The sequence below is a fragment of the Kogia breviceps genome, chromosome 19 (assembly GCF_026419965.1).
Source record: "Kogia breviceps isolate mKogBre1 chromosome 19, mKogBre1 haplotype 1, whole genome shotgun sequence".
In the NCBI taxonomy this organism is placed as follows: Eukaryota; Metazoa; Chordata; class Mammalia; order Artiodactyla; family Physeteridae; genus Kogia; species Kogia breviceps.
Window position 1 is genome coordinate 38,274,263 of NC_081328.1, and position 27,721 is coordinate 38,301,983.

A 27,721-nucleotide genomic window follows, 5' to 3' on the forward strand; every position below is an offset into this window, starting at 1 on the left:
ACCAAGTTCCTGACACACCAGGGAACATAAGGGAAATACAGCTTCCCTTTAGTGCAGTCTGCCCCAAAGAGCTTTATCCAGACTATGTGGGGTCCTTCAGGTGATTTTAGACGGTGTGCAGACCTTTTAAGTAATGTTCTTTAAAATACTATGTATTTAAGAATAAACATAACTGGTAAAGCATCTATGTTTAAATATATTTTTATGACAAAAGAATGGTTTTGCATTTATGCTGATATAAAGTTTCCTTTTAAAATAAATTATTAAAGTAGAATAAGTAAGTTGATTCAAAGAAAGCTGTTAAGTAATCATAGTACAGGTGGTACCCAGAAATGGTAAAAACTGTGGCGGTGGTATGCAAATGATTGCGCCTTGAGAAGTGCTGTGTGATGAACCGAATCTGCCTGCTCCCCATTTTGCTACATATGAAAATATTAACACTCATTTTATAGGGTTTGCAAATATCACACAGTTATAAAACTTGCGTACTGGATAAGACCATGAGATCATCACAGAACCACCTTCCTTGTTATAGTTAGGTGGATTCTGAGGTCTACAGATGCTGTGCCTTGATTAAGTGCAGCACGTTCTGGAGGAACTGGGATTTCACCCTGTTAGAGAAAACATTCATACCTTCTGGTGGTCTAGACCTCAAGAGTAGAAAAGGGGTAGTCCTTTACCCCCAGTCTATCAAGAGAGACATTGGAAGAGAGAAATTGTGTTCTATGGCAGGATCTCAAGGGGCACCTGTCTTGAAATACTCAGAGGTATTTTTGTATAACTGAATTGCTGAGTTGTCCACCTGGAACTAACACGATATTATAAATCAACTATATGTCAATAAAAAATAAAATAAAAAAACCCCAAAGAGAAATAAGAACAAAAAAGAAATCAACCTATCAACATGAATAGATGCCTAAAACAGTGTTATCACATGCATTCACTTCATTTTTAAATTTTTTTTGCAGATTTATTTTCTCATTGCTTCAGATTATTCATTGAAACCAGTGCTGCCTCTCAAACACAATTGTGCACAGAAGTGTTGCTAATCATTTGAAAAGACGCAGGGAAAAAAATGTCATAAGTCATCTGCACTCAACTGCCTTAAGAAATCCATAGGATCATATGCTTATTCAGTTATTTAGGGAGAAAAAAAGAAAAATTCAGAGGTCTTTTATTTGGAAGAGGATTATATTTATTCTATTTGACTTCAAGGTGTAGAAGCAGAACCAGGAGGGTGAGATAACGGAAAGACAGATTTTAGCTGAATGAGAGGAAATACTTTTCGTTAATTCTAGGACAGAGCTGTTTTAAGAGAGGACGGGCTCCCCAAGACTAGAGGTGTTAATTTTCGGTGACAACCCTAGGGGACATGGGGAAGGAAATGCTCTTATCAAAGGGCTGATGGGTACATGAGGTGGCCGGCCCAAGGTCCTTGCCACTTCTGAATGTCAAGGACTCTGAGGTGGCCCTTCCTGTCTTTCAAATGGCTCATTATAGGGGGTCATTATCTGCAGTTACTGTCTCAGTTCTACGTAAAAAGCAATCAAATCATTTGGGAACTCCCCGCCCCCCATAACACTCTTGAATACATGCAAAACAATGATATATTTTTGGTGCTAAATGGGAAAGAAAACATGTGAACATAAGCCAGCCATTTTAACTGTTTACTGGGATATATTTTAAAAATCAGGCTGTTAAATACTTGATAGTTTAGGATTTGCATATTAATCAGGGTTTTGTTTAACAATAATCAGTAATTTTTAGAGAAGTGTATCGATCAATCTGGAAAGTCCAAAGTTCCATCATTTCAGACTCAGAAAACTGCTATTAAGAGCTTGTAACTTGGACTATAATAAAATGCAGAATTAGGTTGAACCAGGTGAAATTGTCATCTTGTAGATAAAAACCTTACATATGCAATTTCATATAGTTCAACCTACTACTAAGATGTTTATAAACAGTTTTATGATTACTAAGACTTGTAAGCATTTTCGACTAAACCTAGAATTTCCCCTACCATATTGATCAAAGAAACATTATCACCACAAGGCAGATGATAATCCAGTAGGATTTCTTCTAAAAAGGCTCCGCGTTCCTTTCAGCTCGCTATTGCCCAGTGGAATTTTCATTGTAAAGACGCTAAGCCCTCTAATGTGCAAATCATTAAGAAGGTAGTTGTTGCTGTTCCAGCAAGGTTTGCCTAGCAGTGAAAAACAGCCAGATAAACTCCTGCCCTTGTTGAAACCAGGCGGGGAGACCGTGTGGTAGTGCTTGGGGGTGGAGGGGAATGATTTCTGAAGTGAGGATTTAACGCAGTATAATCCCAGCTTCATTGCCTGTTCACAAGAGAAAACACAGCTTCAATTTAACTGCAGGCAACAGGAGTTTCACACTGTCAGCACCAATTGTTTAAAACCCCAAACTAGTCTCTAAATGGGAAGCATCAAAACTAAAAATCTGGAGGGATTTAAACTCCGGATTCTCTTTCAAATATAGTGAATCGAGTATTATATATTTTCCATAGGACGTTCATACTCTCATGTTAAGATGAGCTTGCTCCTAGTAACTTTTCCTGAAAGCTCTGCTTTACAAATACAAAATTTTCATGTACTGTAGGAGAGCCACATAAAAGACATGCTTGTTGACAAATGGGGAAAGATGACATTTGAAAATTCTGTAAGAAAACTGGAGGACGGTCAGGGATTCCCCTCTCTTCCATTTGTTGTTAAAAATTAATAAAAATGTAAGCCCTCAAACTTTACGCATTCATACTCAAAACAAACGCATTAAAAATCATGGCTATGTGGAGAAGCAAGGGGACTGAAAGTAGTTCAATCTATTTTACGGTTGAAACAGGCTCAGAGAAAGTAAGTGACATGCCCAGTGCCTACAGGGATATGGAAAACAAAGACCTTGACTTATATGCCACATTCTCAAAGAAACTAGGGAACAACTCAAACATTGGTGGTTTCTGTTATCACTCTGACAAGAAGGTATTTTAATTCAATTTTCCCGCCCTGAGTTAAAAGCTGCCAAATCCCATCTTAAGTTTCGATCCGTTACTGTAGCATCCTATGGGCAGGCTTGGTCTAGATATACTTGTTTTCCCTGTGCCATCTCCAGCTCAGCAAAAGAACCACTTCCATCCTCTTAAGAGACTTCAGTACCAGGGTAATAACGTGACATCTTGATCTGGTACTGTTTTCCACCCACATTAACAACTTCTCTACCCAGTTTTGACAATGTACTTAAAAGGATATCCAGTTTGTTGGGGATGAGATGGCTGAAGTTCCTAGCCCTATGATGCCCTACACCCAGAACGGATAAATTAGTGTTTTTTTTTTTTTTTTTTTTTTTTTTTTGCGGTACGCGGGCCTCTCACTGCTGTGGCCTCTCCCATTGCGGAGCACAGGCTCCGGACGCGCAGGCTCAGCGGCCATGGCTCACGGGCCCAGCCGCTCCGCGGCACGTGGGATCTTCCCGGACCGGGGCACGAACCCGCGTCCCCTGCATCGCAGGCGGGCTCTCAACCACTGCGCCACAAGGGAAGCCCCGATAAATTAGTTTTTGATTCAGAAAGAAACATTCCATGCGTTTTTAAGAAAAACAGGTACCAAGGGGTGCTTCTGCTCAACTGTTTCCTTTCCTCCTCTCACTCTCAGGAGGCTGAACAGAGTGGACTCAGTCACTGCGTGCCGTGAGCTCAGTAGCAGTGAATTCACGATAAATTAAGTTTTGTCCATATAGAGAAGTTATCTACATGTAAGCACAGGGCCTACCTTTATTCATTTGGCCACATATTTTTTTTCAATGTAGAGAAAGTTTCTCTTATGTGTATGTAGAAACTTATTACTTTACTTCTGGAGTCAAAGACCATATGTGACATGACTATAATGTGAGGAAACTAATTTTCCCAAGTGTCTTGTACACATGAACTTACTACTTACAGCAGTTTACACGGTTGGGTGAGACACGGCCTTACCTGAAGAGGCAAATTCGTAACAGTGAGAGGCCACTCCCTACTGTCACTACATTGTAATAATGAAGTTACAAGCTTGTGTTGCATGAAAATATTTAGTGCATTAAAAACACTGAGACTCTTTTTTCCATTTTTTTTATTACATTTGGACCTTTAAGAAACATATACCACCAGTTATACCACTATTCAGTAAAAATCTATTCTAGTTTTTGGAACGCATATGTGTCACAAACTATCTTGCTTCTGGTCTCTAAGACTTTACTAAGAGTTTATCAAAAAGGTAGGCTCTGATCTATGGGATCCTGAGCCTTGAGGTTTTAAATGTTTTGATTATTGTAAAACAATTTCCAGTGGATGAACTTAATTCCCAGCTGTTTTTCTTCTAGAATGGGTTAATCATTTTGAAGTTACATCCTCCACTGCAAGAATATTCAATTCCTTCAGCTTTGTGATCTATTCTGTCTTTGGAAAACTTGGTGAAAAGGTAATTTGTCCCCCCTGTACAATAGGGTTGAATTCACCAGAACATAACCAATACTAATTATAACAAAAGGCATTATAGATAAGTGTATATGTGTCATGTTCACTTTAATGAATATTTCATAAGCCAGTAACTAACTATGAAGACTATTTCTGGATCAATACAATCCAAGTGTGGCTGTAGGTACACTAAACACCTTAACACAACTCTTGGTATCTGACATTGATTCAAAATAAAAAAAGGGTAAGTGAACAAATACATACTCACACGACTATGTTTTCAAGAAGCTACTCTGTGGAAGTAAACAGGAAAGGGGCCCTTCAGGAAGCTGTTGATGGGGACTGGGAAGGTTTAAAGCTATGGCTTTGGTAAGCACCCAAGTGAGCTGTAGGAAGGCATTTGTAAGAGTAGATTCTGCAGCATCAAAGGATAATTCTCTAAAAGAGGTGGGCATTTTCTCAATTAATTTAAATTCTGAGGCTTTCAACAGTTGAGGGCTAGAAACAAGATCCAAAGAAAAGAACAATCTTCTTCCCGCTTAATAAAGGTGACTGTGCCATTCAGCTCATGATGCTAAATTGTCCAAAAAGCCTTTGGTGGTGTGATATGGACAAGAAAAAAATACACAAACCACGTAACACCATTAAAACTCAAAAAACACTTTTTTCATTTAAAAAAGTATTTAGAACACATAAAACAAGGCAACATTTATTCTTTTTTCCCGTCTTCCGGCACGGGGTCTGTTGGTGCTTCCTCCACGGTTGCACTGTTGCTCTCGGAGCCAGTGTTACTGTCACTGGTCCCTTCCTCTGCCAGACTGTCCACCCCCTCCTGCCCGCTCTCCTTGTCCTCAGGAGTAGACGTGCCTTCTTCACCATTCTGTTGGCTTTCTGTCGTTTCTTCAAGGTGTGTCTCCTCTGTAATCACACATTTGTCACTGTTAGTTCCAATACAAAAATTCCCTCTTCTAATAATGCTGACAGTCCAGAGCTGCAGCATCCGATGATAAGGCAGCCACTCACCACATATGGCTACTAAGCACTTGCTTGATATGAGCGAGTGTGACTGAGGAACTTTTAGCATGTTTAAAACAATTTGGGATGTGGAAACAATCTACTTTTTAACTGTAAATTTTGAAATCTAAATACAGATGAAGTATTTCTGCTGAAAATTTAGCTTCCAAATTTCGATGTGCTCTAAGCCTAAGAATACACACTGGATTTTGAAGACTTATTAAAATTAATTTCACTTAAAAATTTTCATTTAAAAAATGTCGGTAGTAGAAAATTTATAATTACAAGTGACTTATATTTCATTTCTATTGGACAGTGCTGTTGTGAAGTGCTTGGATTTAATGAGTGAGAAAGCAGGTATGGAAATGGTATAAGGCTGATATTTGAAGTACTTCGTTACAAGTCACGCTGGGCTGTTTTCTGTTATTGCTCTAATAGTCTTCAGAACAATTTTCTTCAGCTCTTTTTCTTCAGCTAGAAGGATGAAATCTGAGTAAAGACCTAGGCATGATCTATTCATAGATGACAAACAGAGGCAAGGCTGAGTATTCTAGCTGCAAAATGAGCCAAAGAACCATGCTCTAATTCTCAAGCTCTTGTTTTAACCACAAAATGTGTTCAAGCTCCAAATCTGTTAAGATAAAAAACATGTTCACACGAAACAGAGAAAGGTTCAGATGATAAAGCTTAAAATCTGACTATCTGAAATGTTAATCTGATGAACTACATTCTGCAGAAATATCTGGTAAAGACACTATATTCTACTTAATGTTTTCCAGATGTCAAATCAGAAGTTGTCCATTGAGCACCAAGTATGACTGTGGTCCCTTCTCACTTCTTGTAATGATGGTCCAGGGAGCCTTTGATTGTGTTTCCCATACTTTCAGCTCAGCTCTGTTTACTACACAGTGCACTGGGCAGGGTCAAAACAATGCCAGAAAGTAGAGTGATCTCAAAATTTCAAGCAATAATCGATTTAATCAGTACTTCATGTAAGCTGTGTTACTGTTTGCCTTGAGGAATGCTTTTAAGCAGGAAAATCGGTAGAACAGAAGCATGAATTGTTCCAGGATGGGGTCGACAAATGCTTTCCATAAAGGCTAGATAGTAAATATTTCAGGTTTTGTGGGCCAGGTAGTCTCAGCTGCAACTACTCAACTGTACTGCCGTAGCCCCAAAGCAGCCACAGACAATACATAAATAAACGGTTCCAACAAAACTTTATTTACAAAAGCAGGTGGCAGGCAGGATTTGGCCTGCAGGTTTTATTTGCCTAACTCTGTTCTAGGACACCAGAGACAACACTGATCTTAAGAACAAGGACCACATCTTCTTTATTATTTTTTTAATTTTTTTATTTTTTTTTTGCGGTACACGGGCCTCTCACTGCTGTGGCCTCTCCCGTTGCGGAGCACAGGCTCCGGACGCGCAGGCTCAGCGGCCATGGCTCACGGGCCCAGCCGCTCCGCGGCATGTGGGACCTTCCCAGACCGGGGCATGAACCCGCGTCCCCTGCATCGGCAGGCGGACTCTCAACCACTGCGCCACCAGGGAACCCTGACCACATCTTCTTTAAACAATTTTAGCAATAAAAGTTAAAATACTGAGTGCCAATATCATGTCAAGTGCAGTAATGATGATTTTTATGTACATTTATCCTTGGGAACTCACTCTCAGAGGCAGGTGCTAGAATACTTGCAAATGAAAAAACTGAAATTAAATAACTTACCCAAAGTCACAGCGCTAGCAAATGGGAGAAGCAGTATTAGACCCAGATCTGTCTGACTCTCGGGCCAGTATCCTTAACCATTAAACCATTATACTTTATATTCCCAGGAAATGACATGACTCAATCTGGGCAAACAACCAAGACCTCAAACAGCGAGACTAAAGACAACACGCCTTGTACTAATACCAACATTTTAAGTGGACTCTACTAGAAGAGATTAAGATTTTGAAAGAAATGGGTAGGTCACATGGAGAATAATTCAAGAGGCAAGATCAACAGAGTGACTTCTGAAAAGCACTGAGAAAGGAAAAGCAGAACTAAAGACAGCTGTAAAAACCCTTGACATTTACTTCGGTATCAACTGAAAGATTACCTGTCTCCATCGGAATGCTCTCGTCTTCTTTCTTTTCTTCGGTCTTATTAGCTGCTGGCTCCTCCTCAGGAACAACACTGCTCTGGCTGCGCTCAGCTTGCTCTGCTGCCTCTTTCTCCCTTTCCTCCTGCCTTTTGCGAGCCTGTTCCTCGGCCTGTGCAATTTCAGCTGCAATTTTTTCCATATCCACTTCTACTTTCAAACCACACAACTAGCAGTCAGAAAACAGAACCCAAAAAACTCTCTTAGTAATGTTCTTTTCTTATAATCTCTGAACCAGAGAAATTGTTTTAAAAGTGGGTTTTCTTGGCTAAGAACTATATACATATAGATGGCAGAAAAAAAAATGGTTCCATGTCCTCTCTGAAGCTCTTGTGTCTACAGGAAAGTTGCCCTAGCATGCCACATAACATCAAGTATTACAGAACAGCTGGTGAGACAATGCTGAAAGTTCTGGATTATACTCAAAGCTTCCATTTTATATCTCAGGTGGCCAAACACTAGATTTACTTGTTTTCATACAAAGTGCAAACTGAACTACAGCTAATGGAGACATTTGATGAATAAACTGCAATGAAATGAAAATAATTCACAACTGCATGACAGTTTAAATTAAAACCTCAGAGGGTTCTAGAGTCTAAGGCCTAGTACATATGTGTGTACTATATGATATTTCAAACCTATTGCAACTCTGCCAGAAAATGGAAATTATTTCATAAAGCAAAGACCCTGCCAGTTACAGCATAGTTAACCCTGTTTCCAAGTGAACAACGTTCTATAAAAACACTATTTTGGAAAAAAGAAAGAGGAAAAAAAAAAAGTAACAGACACAGTGATAAAAGTATAGTTAACACATTAAATTTATACCCTTTTAAGTTCATTGTTAAATGAATCTGTGCTTTCCAGGAATTTCCTCTTCTTTTCTTGGTGTCGCTCCTCTATTTGAAGAAGTTCAGCTTCTAGTTTTCGCTGTAAAACATAAGATCAGGTTTTGTTACCACTGAATTATTTTCTCTAAAGCAAATGTCAAACACAGAAAATATGTCTCGTATTTTAATGGTCCACACATTCTCGTAGTGTGATAAATGTTTTGAATTTTTAATTTATTTATTACATAATGTATCTAGCTAAGATTTTTAAAATGTAAAATGCAGCAAAGAGGGAATGACTGATTAATAAGTATATGTTGGAGAATACTGTTTCAGGCCTCAGCGATTTTTTGGAAAAAAAATATTTAGTACATCAGTAAGAGCTGACAGGATGTCCCCAAATTCTTATCGGATATGCTTTCCATCAAAAGGCTCTACGTTACAGTTTTAATGACAAACTTATTAAATCTCTGGGAAAGTCTACTCCCTCCAGCCTCTTCCCTGAATCAGGAACAGGTCAGACTGAACATAAATATTTAACAGGCACACTGATGCATGGTATAGGATCAGGTCACCTGGCACCTGTGGCATAATAAAAAGTTTTGTGACTCTACCTGATGAACCATTAAGGACTGGACCTGTCGTTTGAGGACCTGCATTCTAGCTGTTGTGACAACAGACCGAACGTCTGGCACCACACTCTCACTAAGGATTTCACTGATGAGGCGGTGGTTTCTCTGGAAACGGGCGGTAGCTGTATGCTTCATTGAAAAGCCATCATCATAATCTGGAATAAACAAAAGGATCTGGAAATTAGGTCACCAACTACCATCATCAGGAGAGTGTAACAATGTTAATACTTAGTGATTACCAAGGAGCCATGGCCCTCACTGGTCTAACAAAATCTAAAATAAATCTTTAAGTTATGATGTGCATCTGGGAAGATTTGGCTGAAACACAAATGAAATACGACCATGTGTCTTTGGCCTGGAAATCAACATGAAGGCTGATCTAACAGCAAAACAGATTTTGCCAAATGTCTCACTTTGGGGGTAGTAATTTAAGGCTTTTACAACTGATGTTACATAGGAACTGGGTGGTGTCTTTGTCACTGTAGCACTTTAAAGTAAGGAAAATGCCCACTGCAGAGAAAACATTATCTCTAGCAATATTCAGTTTCCCAGATGGGCATATATATTTTATAAGATTAAAATACCACTAAAGCCTTAAAAACATTTAATTCTAAATTTCACTTCTAATTTTTATCAATTTACACACATATACATTTGTTGTCAGTGTATCAAGGTATATATTACATGCTGTTTTCATCCACTCAAGTGCATATACATATGGTATGGATCTGGATCTGGTTTACAAGATTATTCTTTTTTTGTTGTTTTTTGTTTGTTTGTTTGTTTGTTTCGGTATGCAGGCCTCTCACTGTTGTGGCCTCTCCTGTTGCGGAGCGCAGGCTCCGGATGCGCAGGCTCAGTGGCCATGGCTCACGGGCCCAGAAGCTCCGTGGCATGTGGGATCTTCCCGGACTGGGGCACGAACCCACGTCCCCTGTATCGGCAGGCGGATTCTCAACCACTGCGCCACCAGGGAAGCCCCAAGCTTATTCTTAATAGCTATTACCTTTGCTCTATCACTATCAGTTTTTGACATATCTGCTAACAACCTGTGCTATTATTTACTTAATATTTTTATTTAAATCAACTTAAAAAAAAAAAAGAGCTTCCTCTTAAGCAATACACATTAAAACAAAAGTTCCTCTCTGAACCACCTAACCATCTTAGTGTGCCATCAGAGGTGGGGGACCACACTTTAGGAAACTGCTATAAAGGCTCAAATTGTGCTATGTCAGTTTAGCATGTCCCTTAATTTTGGTGCTTAAGTAGTTCCTAAAACTCTTATTACCAGCAACACCACCGCTACGAACTGCTGTGCAAATTGATTTTTGTTTCAAGTAATTTCTTTAGGATATACACTTCTGAAATTAAAATTACTGGAATAAAAGATATCATTAAAAAAAACTGTGACCTTTTTACTTCTTAAGGGAGAGTTTTTCATATTCACACTTAAGATTATATACATTTGTGCTAGGTTATCCATCTAGGTTACCTTTCTTTTTCTTCTTTCATGTATATGTCCCCAGTGTTGACCACTGGACTGGTAGGGGAAATAAAGTCTTAAAAATCTGGGCCTTCCTTTGCACTTTAGTTGTCTGACTTTTTTTTGTTTGGAGGGGGGGGTAGGTTTATATTTTCTAATTCACCAGGTATTTACTTTATCTCATGAATATTCTCTTTCTAAAATGTCAGTTAAAAAAGACTTCACTGTCTTGTGTGGATAACTACTTATGTTTTTTAGGCCTTGTAGGTCTTCTTTGTTAAAGTGAGCAGCTGTTGTACTCGTGGATGTGCTGCCTTTCTCTTGGTTTTATGTACATTTCCACCTCCCAAGTCTTCCTCTTTCTACTCAGTTCCAAGGTCTAAAGTCATTCTTATCCTGGTATCTTAACTATTATCATCCTTTCTTACTAGCAGCTCTAATATCCTATTTTAAACTTAAAAAACATAATGGGCAGAAGTCTGAGAAACAGAGAAAAGGACTCTCTTTGAAGACTGTTCCTAAGTGAAGCTCTTTCAGTCCTTCTCAGTGTTCCTGCCGTTACCTTTCACCTGTGAAAACTTCAACTGATTTCTACTTACATCTTTTATGTTGCTAGCCTTTGTTTCCGATTATTACTGACCCCCATCCTTCCAATTATTTGTAGACTGGATCTTCTATTTTTTGTTGTTCTGTTATTTTCTTGCACTAATTGTCCAATTTGAGCAACTAAAGTTTGCCTACACTACTGTGTCTTTAGCACTGATGATTCTGCTTAACATGCTATATTGTTTCTATTCCCTATTCTATTTTCTGTATTTATTATTACATTTTGTATTTATGAGAATATTTGTCAATATCCCAGTCCTTTCTTTCTTTCTTTCTTTTTTTTTTTTTGCGGTACGCGAGCCTCTCACTGTTGTGGCCTCTCCTGTTGCGGAGCACAGGCTCTGGATGTGCAGGCTCACCAGCCACAGCTCACGGGCCCAGCCGCTTTGAGGCATGTGGGATCTTCCCAGACCGGGGCACGAACCCGTGTCCCCTGCATCGGCAGGCGGACTCTCAACCACTGTGCCACCAGGGAAGCCCCAGTCCTTTCTTTTAAAAACTCATTTTTGTTTTCCTCTCCTTTTAAGTATATCAGTTTATTCATGTCTTTAGGTGGTATTATTGCTTCCTTTCTTAAAGGTCTCTTCTTTAAGGTCTTACAAGCTTTATCTTTGTTACTATTACTTCTTTAAAATGGGATCTTAAATCATTTTCTAGATGTTTTTGTTGCTTGTAGCTAGAGCTTCCAACCTTTTGCACATCATAGCAGTACATGAAGAAAATATTATTTGTATAGCATGCTTGCTATGTGGATGAGAATACTCACAGCTGGAGGTGGCTTGCTCTGAAGCTCCTTGCAGCTTCAGACCCTGCACGGCTACAGAGAACCAACCAGAGGTATAAAAGCATACCCAAACTCTTCATGGAATGCCAACTAGGAAGCTCTGCTCTGTGTGCGGGGGTGTGCGCGTGTATCAAGTTTGTAGGTATGCACCCTCCTAAGTGTCATCATGAGTTGTATTTATAAATTCGAGCTGGATTTCTGAATTAACTAGAAAAGAAAGTTCATAATGCCTTTTCCCACTCATTAACTTTCTCCCTTAAGAGCCTTTAACTCAGCTAATTTAGGGAACCAATAAGAAAGTAGAATATAACTTGAAGGCAATTAACTTTCTAAAAGCAGTTGAGGTAAAATTCTGATTGTGACTAAAAAACCTTCCATGCATTCTGAGTACAAAGATTTTGATAAAGGCTAGGTAGTTTTTGCTATCTTCTACACTAAAAAGGGTACTTCTTTTATCTTTGGGAAATTCACATACAAATATTAATCAAAATAATTATTCAAATTATTCAAAATATTGAAATGGCACTTAAATTATGCTATGTTTCCATTTAGAATAGGAAATAAAACTTAAGAGATTTCTCATATTTTAATTCTCAGAGAAAGCATAAACAAAGCCCCACTTTTTTTTTACCATCTGGATCTTCAGCAGGCTGAATGCTCATGTAAGGCTCTCCTTTCTCCATGCGAGACTGTCTCTGTCGACTTTCTTCCTCTAAAGCAGCTTCTGCACGACTTTTTGCATTTATGTAAGCAAGGTACGCGGGGGAATTATGATAGGCCTTCATAGATTCATTGTACTCTATCTGAAATTCAAATGTTTTCAGTTTTAGAATTGACATTTTTCAGGTTACAATGAATACTTACATTACCTCATTTGAATATCAAAAGACATGATAATTATCTTCTTTTTACAGACAAGGGATCTGAAGTCTTAGAGAAATTAAGTGACTTGACCCAGGCAGACAATGCCTCAGCTATCTGATTAGATTTTATGTTTCTTTTATAAATAATAAGGCAAGTGTTCATGAATTTTATATTGTACCCATCCCTACAGTCCCATTCTACCTTTTCTGCTTCGTATTCGTTTAAATATTCTTGTTTTTCTTCATCAGTGAGATCTCGCCACATGCCACCAATAATCTTGCCAATCTCCCACAACTTTAGGTCAGGGTTGGAAGCCTTTACTTGGTCCCAGACCTTGAAAAGGACAAACAGTTGAGATTTCAGTATTGATGCCTAAAAATAAAGACCTTTAAAAATACTTTTTAATATAGAAACCTTCAATCATCAACAAAGGCAGAGGCAATAGTGTCAAATCCCCGTGTTCTCTTCAGTCTGCTGCAATAATTATCGAGTCCTCTGTCAGGTTACTTTAAGGCAGATCTCGGGTATCTCCAATCACTGCAGACACTTATGATGAGCTAACTCAATAACATAGTCTTATGTCTTTCTAAAAATTCACGAGAATTTAGAAGGAATGTGGTTACTCTGCATAATACAAGACACCATATTGTCAAATACATGTATAATAATTCTGACCAAAAATTTTAAAATTTCTAAATAGTGGTGAAAATTAATAAAAGCTCTTGTCTTTAATAAAGATATCAGTTATATTTGTTATTTTAAGAGTAATGGAGGTTCATACCATATGACCCAGCAACCCCGCTACTGGGCATATACCCTGAGAAAACCATAATTCAAAGAGTCATGTACACAATGTTCATTGCAGCACTATTTACAATAGCCAGGACATTGAAGCAACTTAAGTGCCCATCGACAGATGAATGGATAAAGATGTGGCACATATGTACAGTGGAATATTACTCAGCCATAAAGAGAAATGAAACTGAGTTATTTGTAGTGAGGTGGATGGACCTAGAGTCTGTCATATAGAGTGAAGTAAGTCAGAAAGAGAAAAACAAATACCTTATGCTAACACATATATATGGAATCTTAAAAAAAAAGGTTCTCATGAACCTAGGGGCAGGACAGGAATAAAGACGCACACATAGAGAATGGACTTGAACAGGGAAGGGTAAGGGTAAACTGGGACGAAGTGAGAGAGTAGCACTGAATATATACACTACCAAATGTAAAACAGATAGCTAGTGGGAAGCAGCAGCATAGCACAGGGAGATCAGCTTGATGCTTTGTGACCACCTAGAACGGTGGGATAGGGAGGGTGGGAGGGAGATGCAAGAGGGAAGGGATATGGGGATATATGTATACATACAGCTGATTCAGTTTGTTATACAGCAGAAACTAACACAACATTGTAAAGCAATTATACTCCAATAAAGATGTTAAAAAAAACAAAAAATGAGTAATGGAGGTTCATTATCAAAAAAAAAAAAAAAAAAGAGGAAAAATTCAAGGAAGTATGAAGAAAATAAAAATTACCATAAGCTTATTGTTTTAGAGATAACCACTGTCTTCTAGGCTTTTTTAAAATATAAACTAACATGTATTTGCTATTATTTTTATAAAAATAAGATACCAGTACATGTAGTCTTGCATTCCTTTTTTTCACTAAACACGTTTCTCATGTCATTAAATATTCTCCAAAAGACTACATAAGTAACATTGGCTACATAACTTTGCTTTAAGTATTTTAACTCTTTATTTAATCATGTTCTTGTTGGATTTTAGTTCTGGAATTTGGAAATCAGAACTAATTTCTTTAAAAACTGTAATTCTGTATCTTTTCCTCTGACTATGCTCAAAAAAGCTGTCTAAGCCAATCTGAAACCTGACATAAAGCCAAGAGCAAAGACGGCAGTCCTCACTCCTTTCTGGCTCCTGAGCACCTACCTTTCTGCTGTACCGCATGTAGGGCATCAGTGGCTTATCTGGTGGCTTTGGGGGTTTTGGAATCGTAATACCAGAGGATGCCTAGGAAAGAGTTAAATACATTCATTACTCAACTGCAAGAAGTTCACCAGCAAACTGAAAAGAGAGTCCCTTAAAAAATGCTAATGCGCCTTTCTTCTACTCGTCCATGGATACAAGATTCTTATATTTTCTCCACTGAAAATAGCTATCACTGCAAATTCAGAAATGTTCACATCAGAAGAAAATAAAGAAAATGACTTTTAGGCACGTAATTTTTTAATACTTTACTTAGCAGTTTATTGCCACTGCTTTGACAACCTGGCTGTAAGAACGAATAAAATATTACACAATAATTCATACATCGAAAGTATATGGTTATATATCAGATGTCCCATGTTTAGGACACTCCCCGGCACCCTTTTATTTTACTTAATTTACCATTACACATACAGTCAACACTTGATTACCTCACTGGAAGCTGAACCCGTTCAGCACTTACCACACCTCATACTGCCTACAGGGGACTATTTACTATTTGCACCATTTCAGGAACACACCTCCACATGAACAACTGCCACCACCACAAACCCTATTTCCTAGGTTCAAAAATGGAAAACGAAAAAACCCTTCTTAGCTTCTTTATTATGACTAGAGATTTTACTTTTCTGAAGGTTCTATGCCCATAACTAGTATTTTTTTTTTTTTATAAAGGAGATCAGTAAGTGTGAACTGAAGTCATGCCTTTTTTAATTCCTAATCACAGTGGAGGAGTGAACAAATTTACCAGGAACAGAGAAATGGCAGACACAGGGCCTGATTAAGTTACTTTTGAGACCTTATATCAAGAAACTCCATTTAATTTTTTAAAAATGCTGGTTTTGTGGGGAAGACACAGAAAGAAAGGGAAAGGAAAACAGAAGAAAAGGAGGAGAGGAGACTGTAAAATAGTTTTTAAAAAGGTAAAGAAGAAAGTGGGTGAGATAAAGAAAAAAGGGAAAGAGAGAGGAGAGATCAGCTCTTTCTAAAAGCTAAATCTAGGCAAGATATCAAATAGCTCCCAGTTGGAACCCCACATATCTCTAATGAGGGAGTGCTGCTGCTGAACCTACTCTCATCTCTACACACATGGCTGCATTTGATCAAGGACCCAGAATCAAATCACGGCTGAATCACATTTGTTTCTCCCAAATTTCTGGGAGACTCCTGATACTGATCCTCCTTTCCAGGCTGGGGGGAAGAAGAGCTGGCTTCACTCTAACGACCAAAAGACAGGAATCAGCAAATTCTTGCAAGAAAACTAAGGTGCCCTTTTGTTCCCTTGCTCTGACGTTGCTGTGTGGTAAAACCAGAGGGAAACCCCTCCATTCTGGGCTGAGACCCCAATCAACCTTATTTTTCATGCAAGGGCTCTGGGAATAGTGTGTTGGCACCTGCTTCCACCACTTTCCAACAATGCTTCTTCTTCCTGTGAGGAGCGTCTCCCTCCCTCCCTCCATACTTGTCAAGTAACTCTGCTTCCTCTCTGCTTCTTCACACGTGAACTTATCAGAACGTATTTCTCCTCTGAAGCTGTATCTCCCTTCTTTCCACTCCTCCCACGCATTCTTAGCACACCTCATGCTGATGCTCATGTAGATAGACTGTTTTTAGCCAGCAGTGGTGAGCCATGGGGGATGGAAACTGTCAACAGTGGTGGTACGAACAGCCACCAGGCTATCTGTCTCAGGGCTGTAGGAGTTCTCTGGGGGGGGGGGGGTGGGGGGGATTTCTACAAAGCTTACCTTATGTCATGAATTCAGAGCAAGAAACACATAAAAGTCTGATTCTTCATAAAGTTATTAGAAAGCACTTCCAACTTATATCCAACACAAACCTTCAGAATTCCATGAAGTGGGTTACAAATAAAGTTGGAATTGTGCCAATAATTGAAGTTGGTAGACCACTGTTAACAATTTTTTAAAAAAGAGATAAAGAATTCTGAAATGTCTATGCTTTAATATGTGAAATTAAAACACTTTAAAAACAAATTACAGTAATATTTGCTCTTTGATATTTCTCTAAGAACTGTATTTTATAACAATGAATTTGCTTATTTCTCTTCTTTTCTCCCAAAGGAACATGTTGAGGTCGTATTTTCATTACACTGACCAATTTACAAATACAAGGAAAACAAAACCGAACCCAAAACAATAACAACATAGTTAAATTCTAGCTGGTTTTCAGGATATTAAAGGTTTATATCACTGAACACCCCTAATTTATTAACCATCTCAAACAGATATCTTTCTACAATTTCTCAAACATTATTCTTTAAAAAAGAAAAAAAAAGCAGTCTGCACTGAACACAATTATAATCACTGCTTTGCTATAATCCTCTAGTTTGAGATATGAAACCTGCTGGCCCCTTTATTAAATGGCCTGGTGGTTATGCTTTTGGAGGGCATGTCTCCTTTTTTAGTGGTTTCTTTCCTTGCTGCTATCAGGAAACCTACCTCTAGCAGCAACTGTCCCTCTTTCCAGCCGGCAATGAGTTGGGGGAAAACAACTAATGATGCTTGTTAAAACTGTGCTTACTATAGAGTAAGGTCCTGGGAATCTCCTATGAATAAAGCCCATGATTTTGTGAAATTCTGGCTACTCAGATTTTTGTTGTTTCTTCCCATTTTTCAGCTGTTTCTCTGGTAGGATCTTATCTAAGGTTTTCTTCTGGGATGGAATTTCCATTAAAGCACAATGAGCTACTTTTAACATTTTGTCTTGATCTGTCTTCATACCTGTACTTGAGATTGTTAATCATCATCTGATGAAGAACTGACCAGAAGTGAATTCCACCTCATAGCTACCATAAGCACTCCAAAAGGTTTCAACATGCTATATACAAAGTGTTTATTGTCTGAAAACCACTCGAGTGTACTGGAGTCGTTCTGTGGATGCTACAAGAAGCTATTCATAGGGTGTCACCGAATCATTCCTTCAAATCAATGACTTAAGGCGATTTGCAGACAGTAATACCAAAGAGGAGCCCCCCCAAAAAACACATAGGTGAGGTCATTTTAAAGTAACACTTTTATAAAGGTCAAAATCAGATCTACTGAGTCCTAACAGAGCTTAAATTATACATATATAGTAGTATAAAACATTAGGCGTAACTAATTTTCATAGAGAATGATTCAATGACCTGAGAGGTCACTAGAAGTTGAAGGGGCTGGGATTAACACAGGCTAAAAATCTCCACATTTTCTAGGCTCTTCAAGTTAAGTCTACAGAGCACTTTGATTACACTTCATTCTGGTGTTGAGAGAACAATAATACAAAGAAAACAACCATAAAGAACCAGAAGATCAATGTTTCCGTGCTCAACAGCCCTCCTATACTAATCTACCCTGAAGCTAGTGCCTAGCCCCAAATATTGGGTTCTAACACCTGAAACAAAGAATTGGGGAGAAACAGATAACTTGCCAAGGCCCCGAGACGGCAACTGCACTTTCCTATTCCTAGTAAGTCTCCATTGAATGAGCTCACGTTTTTAACAAAGAATCCCACAGATACATCCAAGTTAAGAACAAAACGCTTACAGAAACTGCAATACAAATGATTCTAATATTACAGTTACCACCATTTCTTGTCCATTAACATAGATAATCAAGAGCTGACTGTATACAGCTATTAAAATGTAATCATTCTTTTGTCTACTGCCCATGAATAATTTTCTGTATTAACGTGAATGGTCCAAAATCGATTCTACTCCTTGTTTAAATTAAAATGTTCTTTACCATTTGATAACTTTGTGACCCATTACACCTGTGAAACACATTCAGGCCAGGGAAAAACAAGTACCGATGCACATAAAAATTGTATGCATTGTGAAATGCATACATACACACACTTTGTCAGAATTCTTTTCAGATACCATGAAATATGCATGGCACATAAAACTTGATATGCTTATGAGGTACAAATTATGCAGAAACAATGAAAAATTTAGACAAACAAAACCTATCAAGCTAAGCAATATGCTTACCAAGATAGACATATAGTTTGATAGGTACAAGCTTTCTGCTCTAGCTTGACTACAGGGTGAGAGGGCTTTTTTGAAGTCACACTAATTGAATTACTTATGAATACAGCAAACAAAAACCAGGTATTAAAAAGTTTACAGCCATTCTGGGTTGTATAAATTCTCACCAATACCACATTCCAATGTATGTAGGTATTTGGCTTTTGGATTTATTATTTATTTTTGGTAAATCATTTTTACAGTTATTTGTTTCTTTGGTACCTAAACTTCCTTAAATGGACTTTAAGATGATTGTAAAATAAAAAGTCTTCTAACGGGAGGAACAATTCTCAGAGCTTTCTGACATGTTCTTCCCAGGTTATAATCCTCAAATTCGGCTTGAATAAAATTCTCCAATTCTTTCTTAAAATAAAATAAAAATAAAAATAAAATAAAATAAAATAGAAAGTCTGAAGTACATCATCCAATTTTGGTATCTTAGGCTGATCATTTAAGTGAAACATCCTAAGTTTCAGAAATTATATCCTCTATCCTATGGATTATAAATGCACTTATAGCTGTAGATATCTATAGTCTGATAATTCAAATTAATTTCATTCAACTTTTGTTCTGCAATTCATTGAGGTGACATTAAAATATTTTTAATTAGAGAGAAATGAATCTCAGTTAGGTCAACTGTTAAATCCAAAAGACAAATAATTATGTGCCGCAGTTCAAACTGGTAGGGCACTTAGGCCTGTAAGCCCAGCTTTTATTAAGAAACTAAGGTCTTGGGCCTAATGCCAATTACCTTAAATGAAAGATACTCTTCAACTCAAAAAGGGCATCTTAACCATAGGAAATTCTAGGTTTGTCTACACATAGTATTAGCATTAAGTGCCCAAGGCTTTATCTCTACCAACCACCAAACAGAATAAATTCTTTTCTTCTATATACATATCCAGATCTATTTTTTCATTTTTTAGTGTAAGATTGTACAATGAATATTTAAAATAGTCTAAAAGCCAGGTTAAAATTTTTTTTTTTTAATGGCTGTGCTGATGATTCAAAGGACCTAACTCTGAAGGCATTTCTGGTCAATTCCAGTTGTTTGCTGGATGCTGTAATAGTTGATTCTCCTACCGTGACCCGGCTGTTGGTGCCCGGGTTCCCTCCCAGCCTGTAGTTGTTGTAGGCGAGATGACTGTATGGATTGTATCCCACAAACCCTGGTGTGCTGGGCATTTGCTGATGGAAACAAATGAGACAAAAACACGAATGAGAAATGAGCTCAAACGAGGAAAACACAGAAATGAAAAATGATCTGCATATGGCATGCAAAAGCAACCTGATTTTAAACAAGCAATGATGTGTTGTAACTGTTCTTTTTCTTTCAGTGAAAAACCAGTCTGTGTTTTTTTTTTTTTTTTCCCCTCTCTTTCTGTCTCTTTGCAGGGGCCAGTGGTGTTCGTGTGAGTGTGAATGTATGTGCTTGTTTTTTGGAATACGCAATACACTGAAGTGTCTCAAACATTCAGGGTTACTTTATGGTCAATAGTATGAAATAACAACTTAGCGATATATGTCTGAGATAGGAAAGCTTGAAATGTGATAAGCTAGGAGTCTGAGAACACTTTACATGCAAAACAAAACATGATTTATTTGACAGTTACGTGAATGCCGCCAATGTATTATCTTCCCAAATCAAAAACAAGAAATGAATCACTTTCAAAGACAGCTTTAAATCATTTTATATAGTGTGAGAAATGAGAAGAGATTCAAATCAGGAAGTCAGAAGTTGTCCATAGAAAAGAACATATGTGGGATTCAATGGATGTCACATACATGATTTCAAAACGAAGACTTGTAAGAAATGCATGGATTTCATTCTGCGGGTACTGTCTGATCTTTTTAACCCATTCTTTTATAGGCTTTCTCTTCCATCTCTTCTTTGATCCATCTTCCACAGGTCAATCATGAACAATTTCTGCATTTAGTTTTAATGTGAACTACTCTTCTAGTAGACAGACTTGAACTTCCTTTTCTCATCTAGTTTCCCGACAGCCCTAGCTCTTTCAAACCACAACTGCTTGTTGGAGCAACAGAATTCTTGGCTTTTGTAAATTGTGTTGATGTGATCACAAATGGGCTCTTATATAGCAGTGCCCTTCGTGATTAATAAAATGACATCCAATGTTCATGAGAATCAAGGTATAATGCATAAAAAGGATGTAGCAAAGAGAGACCAAAAGTAAGGTATTTTACCTAATGAACCTCAATCAAAACAAGTGACAGTAATTTCATTTAAACATGCAATTGACAATACCAATGCTGAATTGTATAATGTAAAATAAACTTAACACATCCCAACTAAACTGTAGCCATTATAAACACAATTTTCTAAAACATGCCACTGCACATATCCTTAGCGTCCAAAAGAAAGACAGTCAAGCAGATAATACATTTGATATTCTTTAGAAGAAAACTACTGATCAATTTCTAGTCTATGTAGTTATAGAAGACGCAAATCAAGCATACATAAGTAGGAAAAACACAGATGAAGCATCAAAGGCACAAAAGAAGTTTATATTACTTGGAGTGGTACATTTGGGTGGTAGTGGTGGGTGGAGGTGGTGATGGTGGTGGCAGAAGAAATGGAAAAAAAAGAAAGGAGGATAACTCATTTAATATCCATTCTGTTGGATGTCCTAACCCCTAGTCTTCTGTAGTTTATGTGTACATGTGAAATTATAATGGTACAGAAGTATGACTAAAGAAAGGTAAAAATATCCCTTTCTACATTTAAGAAGTCATAGGGTTAGTTTCTGAGCTATTTTTATTATCTCAAAAAGTCAAGTCTGTTTTCAAGATATTATATGCTGTCAGAGGCAGTATTTGTGTCAAAATGACACCTTCAGAGTTGCATAAGCAATGATAATCACTATTCAACATTATGAGGCAGTAATGTAAGAAAATAAGGGAACTAAAAAAAAAAAATCGAAACTAAAATATTACAATTATACCGTTTCCAAAAATGAAGTACATGGTTAGCTCTTTGAGGTTGGGAATCTCAATTGTTCAACTCCACCTGTATAGCCATTAGCAGAGTGCCAAGGAGATGGTCATAAGAAATGTTCTTTGATTTAAAAAAGGAAACAAACCAAACACAGGACTTTAAGATCTACCAGAAGTAACTTTAGAAACCGTATGTTATATAAATTGAGCTGAGAAGATGTGATACAGTATCGCTTTTTAAAAGCATCTTACTATGGAAAAATAAATGGTTGATAAACATAACTACAACATACATCTGAGGGTCAGTAAATAAAACTAGTTTATCTAGTGGAGAAAACAAAATTACACAAGGACCTAATTAGTAAACTAGCCAGAAATTTAGGGGTAGGGAGTATGGAAGGAGGGCTAACAGCTTTAAAGAACTTCTTTTGTAGGATATGGTCAATGTTAACAGTGTTTTGTTTTTGTTTTTAAATAAAAAGACAACAAGAAATCCATTTCAGCAAGGCCTGAATGGTTACGTTAAAACTGTTTTGTGGATTGGACAATTATTTTACATGCTGACCAAGCTGGGCCAGAGCTTGCTGGGTGGAAAAAACGAGTTCACTACTATCATTTAGGCACTTTGAAACATATCAATTCTCAATCCAATAAAACATTACTTATGCAGTAAAGTGCAATGGCAGGATCTGACCCACAGATAATGAAATCTTTACTTGAACAGCTTGAAAATAAAGATTTACAATAAGTTATTATAGAACTGGAAGCTTTATTGTTTAACATGAAAATTATATACAAACAAGGAGAGAAAAATGTAACCAGTTGAAGGTTAGGCTTAAAAATAATAAATGCCAGAACAAACATTCATTTCATATTAACTTTCAAGACTCTTAATAGAGATTAACAAGAAAGAAATGTTAAACTTGTCACTTACTCCCAATTAAAAAAAGAACTGAGCATAGGAGGTTGGCATTTCAGTAGTATGTTTCTTTAAATGCTGGGGTTGGTTCAAGGTAAGATGCAGAGTTATTTTATTTAGTAGGAAGTGCTGTTTTTTAGCTGAATTTTTCATCCTGTTGCTGTGATGATTGAGTGACTGTCACTGGAAGACATCTGGGTTTTTGTATCAAGGCCAGACTTGGCTATTACATTAACAAGAAAATTAAAACTTACTGTTGCAGGAGCTGGGGTGGGAGGTGGGGCATAAGATGGTCTTTCTGTTTGAAAGAAAATAAATAACTTCTTGTAAACAACTGAGATATAATACTATGCAACAAAACTACCAATGGTCCTGTTTTGAAGAAAAAAAAAATGAGAGTATTTTGGAATTCCCATTTGCTAGGGCATTAGTCTCTTATTACTATAGATTGATAAATATAAAAAATGAAACTTACTTGACATTTTGGAAGATTAAGTTCTCAGTTCCTTAAGAATGAATCTGAGACACTAAAATAAAAAAAAGAAAAAAAAAGAAAAATAATCAAAACTCAGCAAGCATAAGAGAATGTTTTCCTAAAGAATAGGGTAGTTTAATTGGTATTTCTTAGTAAAATTACATTGTCGTCTAGTAATCCAGCCTTTTTAATATTTTACTAGCTCTTTAGGTCATTTGGTTGATAAGAATTAAATGACTGAAACAAATTACTGGGGATATTAAAAAGTAAAATTAGACATGTACTTGCAAGTTTTTTTGTTCTTGTTTTTTTTGATACTGAGCCACCTCTTGTATGGAAAACGTTTTGCTGATGTCATGTAAACATTTAATCAGACTGATAAAAATACAGTGACAATAGAATGTGATGTATTGTCAGGGCCTACCTCAACAAGGCCTACCAGATACTGACAGCTTCCTGATCAGCCGCAGCTCTGCCTTCCTTTTAGGATAACAACATCTACTAAAATGGAGCATTTTATTCCTGGAGGCAGTGAAAAAGGTAACTGGTGTGACAATGAACTTTACGTTCTCTTATAGTGGTAAACAGCTTTATAACTGCTGGGAATAAATTTTGAGAGTCTACCTGAAAAACTCTTATTACCCTTCTCAGCCCATTTCAAAATATATCTCCCTCAGTGGAGCTTTCTTGACAAATTACCTGTGCGGAATTAATTGCTTCCTCATCTGTACTCCTATCCAATTTACACAGATCTATGCTATCGTATTATACCTGTTAATGTGGGTATATTGTGTGCTGCTTAGAAACAGGGACCATTTAATTTATTATTGTAGTCCCTGTACCTAGCTCAATTCTTTTTTTTTTTTTTCCTAGCTCAATTCTTACTAACTTTTGTCCTAGTATTACTAGCTCACCACATGACCATACACAGGTGAGCTTGTTCCTTACCTCAATGTACATCACACACTGTGAGTACAAAGAGACAAACATTCATTTTTAGAAATAAGGCAAATAACTTTTATGACTACTGGAGTACTTTCATCCAACATTATGTGAAACAAACATGATTTTTTGGCTTCTGTTTTGCATTTTAAGGGAATTCCTGGAGCATTATGAATGAATAAGAGGCCTGGTGCAGAACGAAATCCTTTATTTTCTCAATGGCCCAACCTGTGTCTCTCCCTCTCTCCTTAAGGAACAGGCAAGAAGCCAGAGTCTGGTGCAGATTTCCTTCCTGCACAAGTTCAGGTAGGCTGTCAACATCCACTAGGCCTTGCTGGGGGGAGCCCTGACAAGAACTGCCACAAGCTCCCTGATATGTCACACTTTATTGCTAATACTTTAAAATTACTAATCTCCTCTGCTATACTATAAATTCCAAGAGCGACCTTGTACATTTGTCCACCACCGGATGCATGCCCGGTGCCTGGCATAAAATCTTAAAGTATCTGTTGACTACCTTGTAGAGGACAGGCTTACTACTTACACCATCTGCTTTAACAGTCACAACTCCCAACGAGACGTGTACTGCTCTTCCCATTTTACAGAGAAAAAAGGGAGTCTCGGCGAGTATAAGTAACTTGTCTCAAGACACATAGCCAGGAAGTGCCAGAGTTGGGTTTCAAACCCAGGTCAAACTGTTTCCGAGCTTTCGCTCTTCACTCTAAGCCACACCACGAGTCCTCAGGTCGCTGCCTGAACCGAGGGGAAACCACCTTCCCGGGGGTGAGGACCACGGGCTTGGCTTGCCCCAAGGGCTTCCTCTGAGGTCGTTTCCTTTAGGCTTGTGTGAAGGATGCACTTTCCCTGCGACTCTACTAAAGAGGAGTATGCAGAGGTGCTCTGACCAATTCCGCGGGGTTAGTGGAAGGGGCACATCAGGCCGCCCAGGAGCCCCAGCTGGCACTCCCTCCCCACCCTCGCTCCGCTAGGCCTCAGAGAGGCCGCAGCTGGCCCCCGGCTCTGGCGCCGCGGCCTAGCCTGAACCCCAGCAACCCCCGGGGACTCGGGGTGGGGCCAAGCCGGGACCCCACGCCTCGCCACCCTCCCGACCCAGTCGAGCCCAGTCGGAAACACTCACCCGCGGGCAGAAAAAACGCCCGCAGCTCCGGCCTCGCTTCCCTTTGTCCCGCGCACGCCCCGCCCCTCGCGTCCGGAGCTTCCGCGCTCGCACTTTCAACACTCTTCTTAATTCCTTTCAAGGCCCCAGCCGACTCTCTTTAGAAAAGTAAGTCTTCTAGTGGGGACGCTGTGGTGCTTAGTACAATGGAGGATTTTTTCAGACCCCATACGTTTCTCAAAACTCCCCGAATTCGGGTAATTTGCCAGCCGGGCGCCGATTCGTCACGGCGGAGAGGGCGGAGGTGGTCCGACCGCTGGGTAGGCCCAAACCCCGCGGCCGTTGAGGAGCGGGAGCAGCAACGGGTGACGCGGCGGGAGGTGCGAGGCTGCGCCGAAGGGAGGTGGGAGCGCGGACTCAGCTTCCCCGCGCGGGGCCGGAAGGCAGCGGGAAGCGCGCTTGCAGCTAGCCCCGGAACCACTGTGGCCGCGAGGCCCGCGCGCCACTCCGGCCGGACTCAGGCCGCGCACGTCCCCGCCTCCGAGGGTTTGTTTTTTTCTTTCTTTCCTTCCGGTCTTTTTCTTTACTCTTTCCCTGGGAGCTGGAGTGTATGCTTCAGTAAGCCGAGGATGCAGGCGTGGAGCGCGCGGTTCGCAGTTTCTGCCCTCCCGCGCGCCTCCCAGGGCTTCCTGCCTTAACGGCAGGGCAGGAGACTTGGCGAAAGCAGCAAGGACCTTTCCAGTTTACCCAAGCGCGAGGCTAGGGTAAATGCCACAGGTTTCTGAGCCAAGGGCCGGAGATGTTAATCCTCTTGCCACAGGTTGTGTGCTCTTGCAACGCCAGGCAAGGGTCTGTGTCCCAACGCGCCTTGGCTCATTAGGTTCTCTCCACCGGGAACGACTGTCCTTCACTTTTCAGCTTAAACTCATCTGTCCTTCCGGATTCAGCTCAAATTGTGATGCTCTCCTGGAACTTTCCCCTTCCCCCCCTTAATCCTTCCTCTGAACTCGGAAGATTCTTTGATAACTTTATTATGGTCTTTACCTGATACCGGACTGTTTGTCATATGAGAGCCGTGAAAGCAAAGGTTCAGTCATCTGCATTGGTCATCTTCGTATCGCCCGTGCCCAGTAAGGGCTTGACCCGTTGTTAGATGCTCAGTAAATGTGTATTGAGGCAGGTTCTGGTCTAGTCCAGGGCTCTTTCCACTAAATCATGACTACGTTGGTTTACTAGATAGGAGCTTCTCCTTGGATATATGAACACCTGACCGATGTGGGACACTGTGGAGCGAGAAGGATCTGAAATTACTTGAAAACAGTGTTGACATTTAGGGTGACTGATTGAATTCTCCGGCTGCCCTTAGCCACCATCCTGGGTGTGCCAGCAGAGGCTAGGGCATCTCTAGAAGTCAGCAAAGCCGTCCAGCTGAACCCACTGTCCAGTTCTTACACCTCCAATATTTTTATACTCATGATTAGAGATTAGTGAAGTTGAAGAGCATGTTAAAGGGAAAGACTAAAAAGGAGCTCATCAAAGGATAATGGGAGGCCTGAGTGGTGCTTGAGATAATGTACATGAAATTGCTTTTTAAAAATATATAAGCATCAGGGAATTCCCTGGCGGTCCAGTGGTTAGGACTCCGTGCTTCCACTGCAGGGGGCCCGGTTTCATCCCCAGTCGGGGAACTAAAATCCTGCAAGCCACGTAGAGGAGAAAAAAAAAAAAAAAGCATATATGTATATATGTACATGCATCAGAGATATGGATTAATGTAAGATACACGAATGCCTCAGCAGGGAAGCCCAGTACCTTCTTTCTCTGGGGGACTGGGCAAGTGCGGTGCCGGGGCAGGTGCTGGGTTGTGTCATCTCTAGGCAGTCTTCTGCAGAAAAGCTGCAGGTGCTGAGTGTTAGGAACAAAGCACACTGTAGTGCGAACAGAGTGGCACAAAAATGGTGGAAAAGGAAAGGAGGGGCTCTCGGAGGAGGAGTGACATTGATACACTTTCTCACCTCCTGGTCTTTACTCAGATGTCACCTTCGCAGTTGGTTTTTCCTGACCTATGTAAAACTGCATCTCATTCCCCAACCTCCATTCTCTTCATGGTTTGTGCTTTGTTTTTTTCTACAGTATTTATCACCACCTAACATACTCTATTTGTTATGTGCTTATTTTGTTGTCTTTTTCTTCCCATCAGGATGAAAGCTCCTTGAGGGAGGGGGGCTTTCGACGTCTGGAACAGTGCCCATTCAGGTGCCCATATTTGTGGAGTGGATAAATGAATGGCTATCTCATTTTCTTTCCTTTGGCTCCTTCTGTGCTCCGAAGATTTGCAAAATTAAGAAAGGAGGAATATAGGGAAGATATAAGAGAGAAAGCCCTAGAGATTAAGACCGAAGAGTGGATTCAACTTACACTGAATTGCTGTTGATTTTTCTCCAAGCAAACATCAGCACATATGATCTTTCA

The 27,721-nt window shown here is 39.2% G+C and overlaps 1 protein-coding gene across 3 annotated transcripts; it reads right to left on the reverse strand.

Moving 5' to 3' along the window:
• Nucleotides 1-5,106: 5,106 nt before the first annotated feature.
• Nucleotides 5,107-26,164, reverse strand: SMARCE1 (SWI/SNF related, matrix associated, actin dependent regulator of chromatin, subfamily e, member 1). Of its 3 annotated transcripts, XM_059046592.2 has the most exons (11): nucleotides 25,271-25,785; nucleotides 23,191-23,242; nucleotides 22,970-23,013; nucleotides 19,925-20,029; nucleotides 14,764-14,844; nucleotides 13,018-13,149; nucleotides 12,584-12,755; nucleotides 9,062-9,234; nucleotides 8,446-8,547; nucleotides 7,579-7,789; nucleotides 5,107-5,380 (listed from the first exon to the last, which is right to left on the reverse strand). In XM_059046592.2, exons 2-11 carry the CDS (start codon nucleotides 23,195-23,197, stop codon nucleotides 5,172-5,174), a joined length of 1,236 nt encoding a protein of 411 aa, XP_058902575.1. In that variant the 5' UTR covers nucleotides 23,198-23,242; nucleotides 25,271-25,785; the 3' UTR covers nucleotides 5,107-5,171. The 3 variants fall into 3 exon arrangements, with proteins under 3 accessions (XP_058902575.1, XP_066877444.1, XP_066877445.1); XM_067021343.1 differs by lacking the exon at nucleotides 19,925-20,029 and having other exon boundaries at nucleotides 25,271-26,164; XM_067021344.1 differs by lacking the exons at nucleotides 19,925-20,029; nucleotides 22,970-23,013 and having other exon boundaries at nucleotides 25,271-25,763.
• Between the last annotated feature and the right edge of the window lie 1,557 nt (nucleotides 26,165-27,721).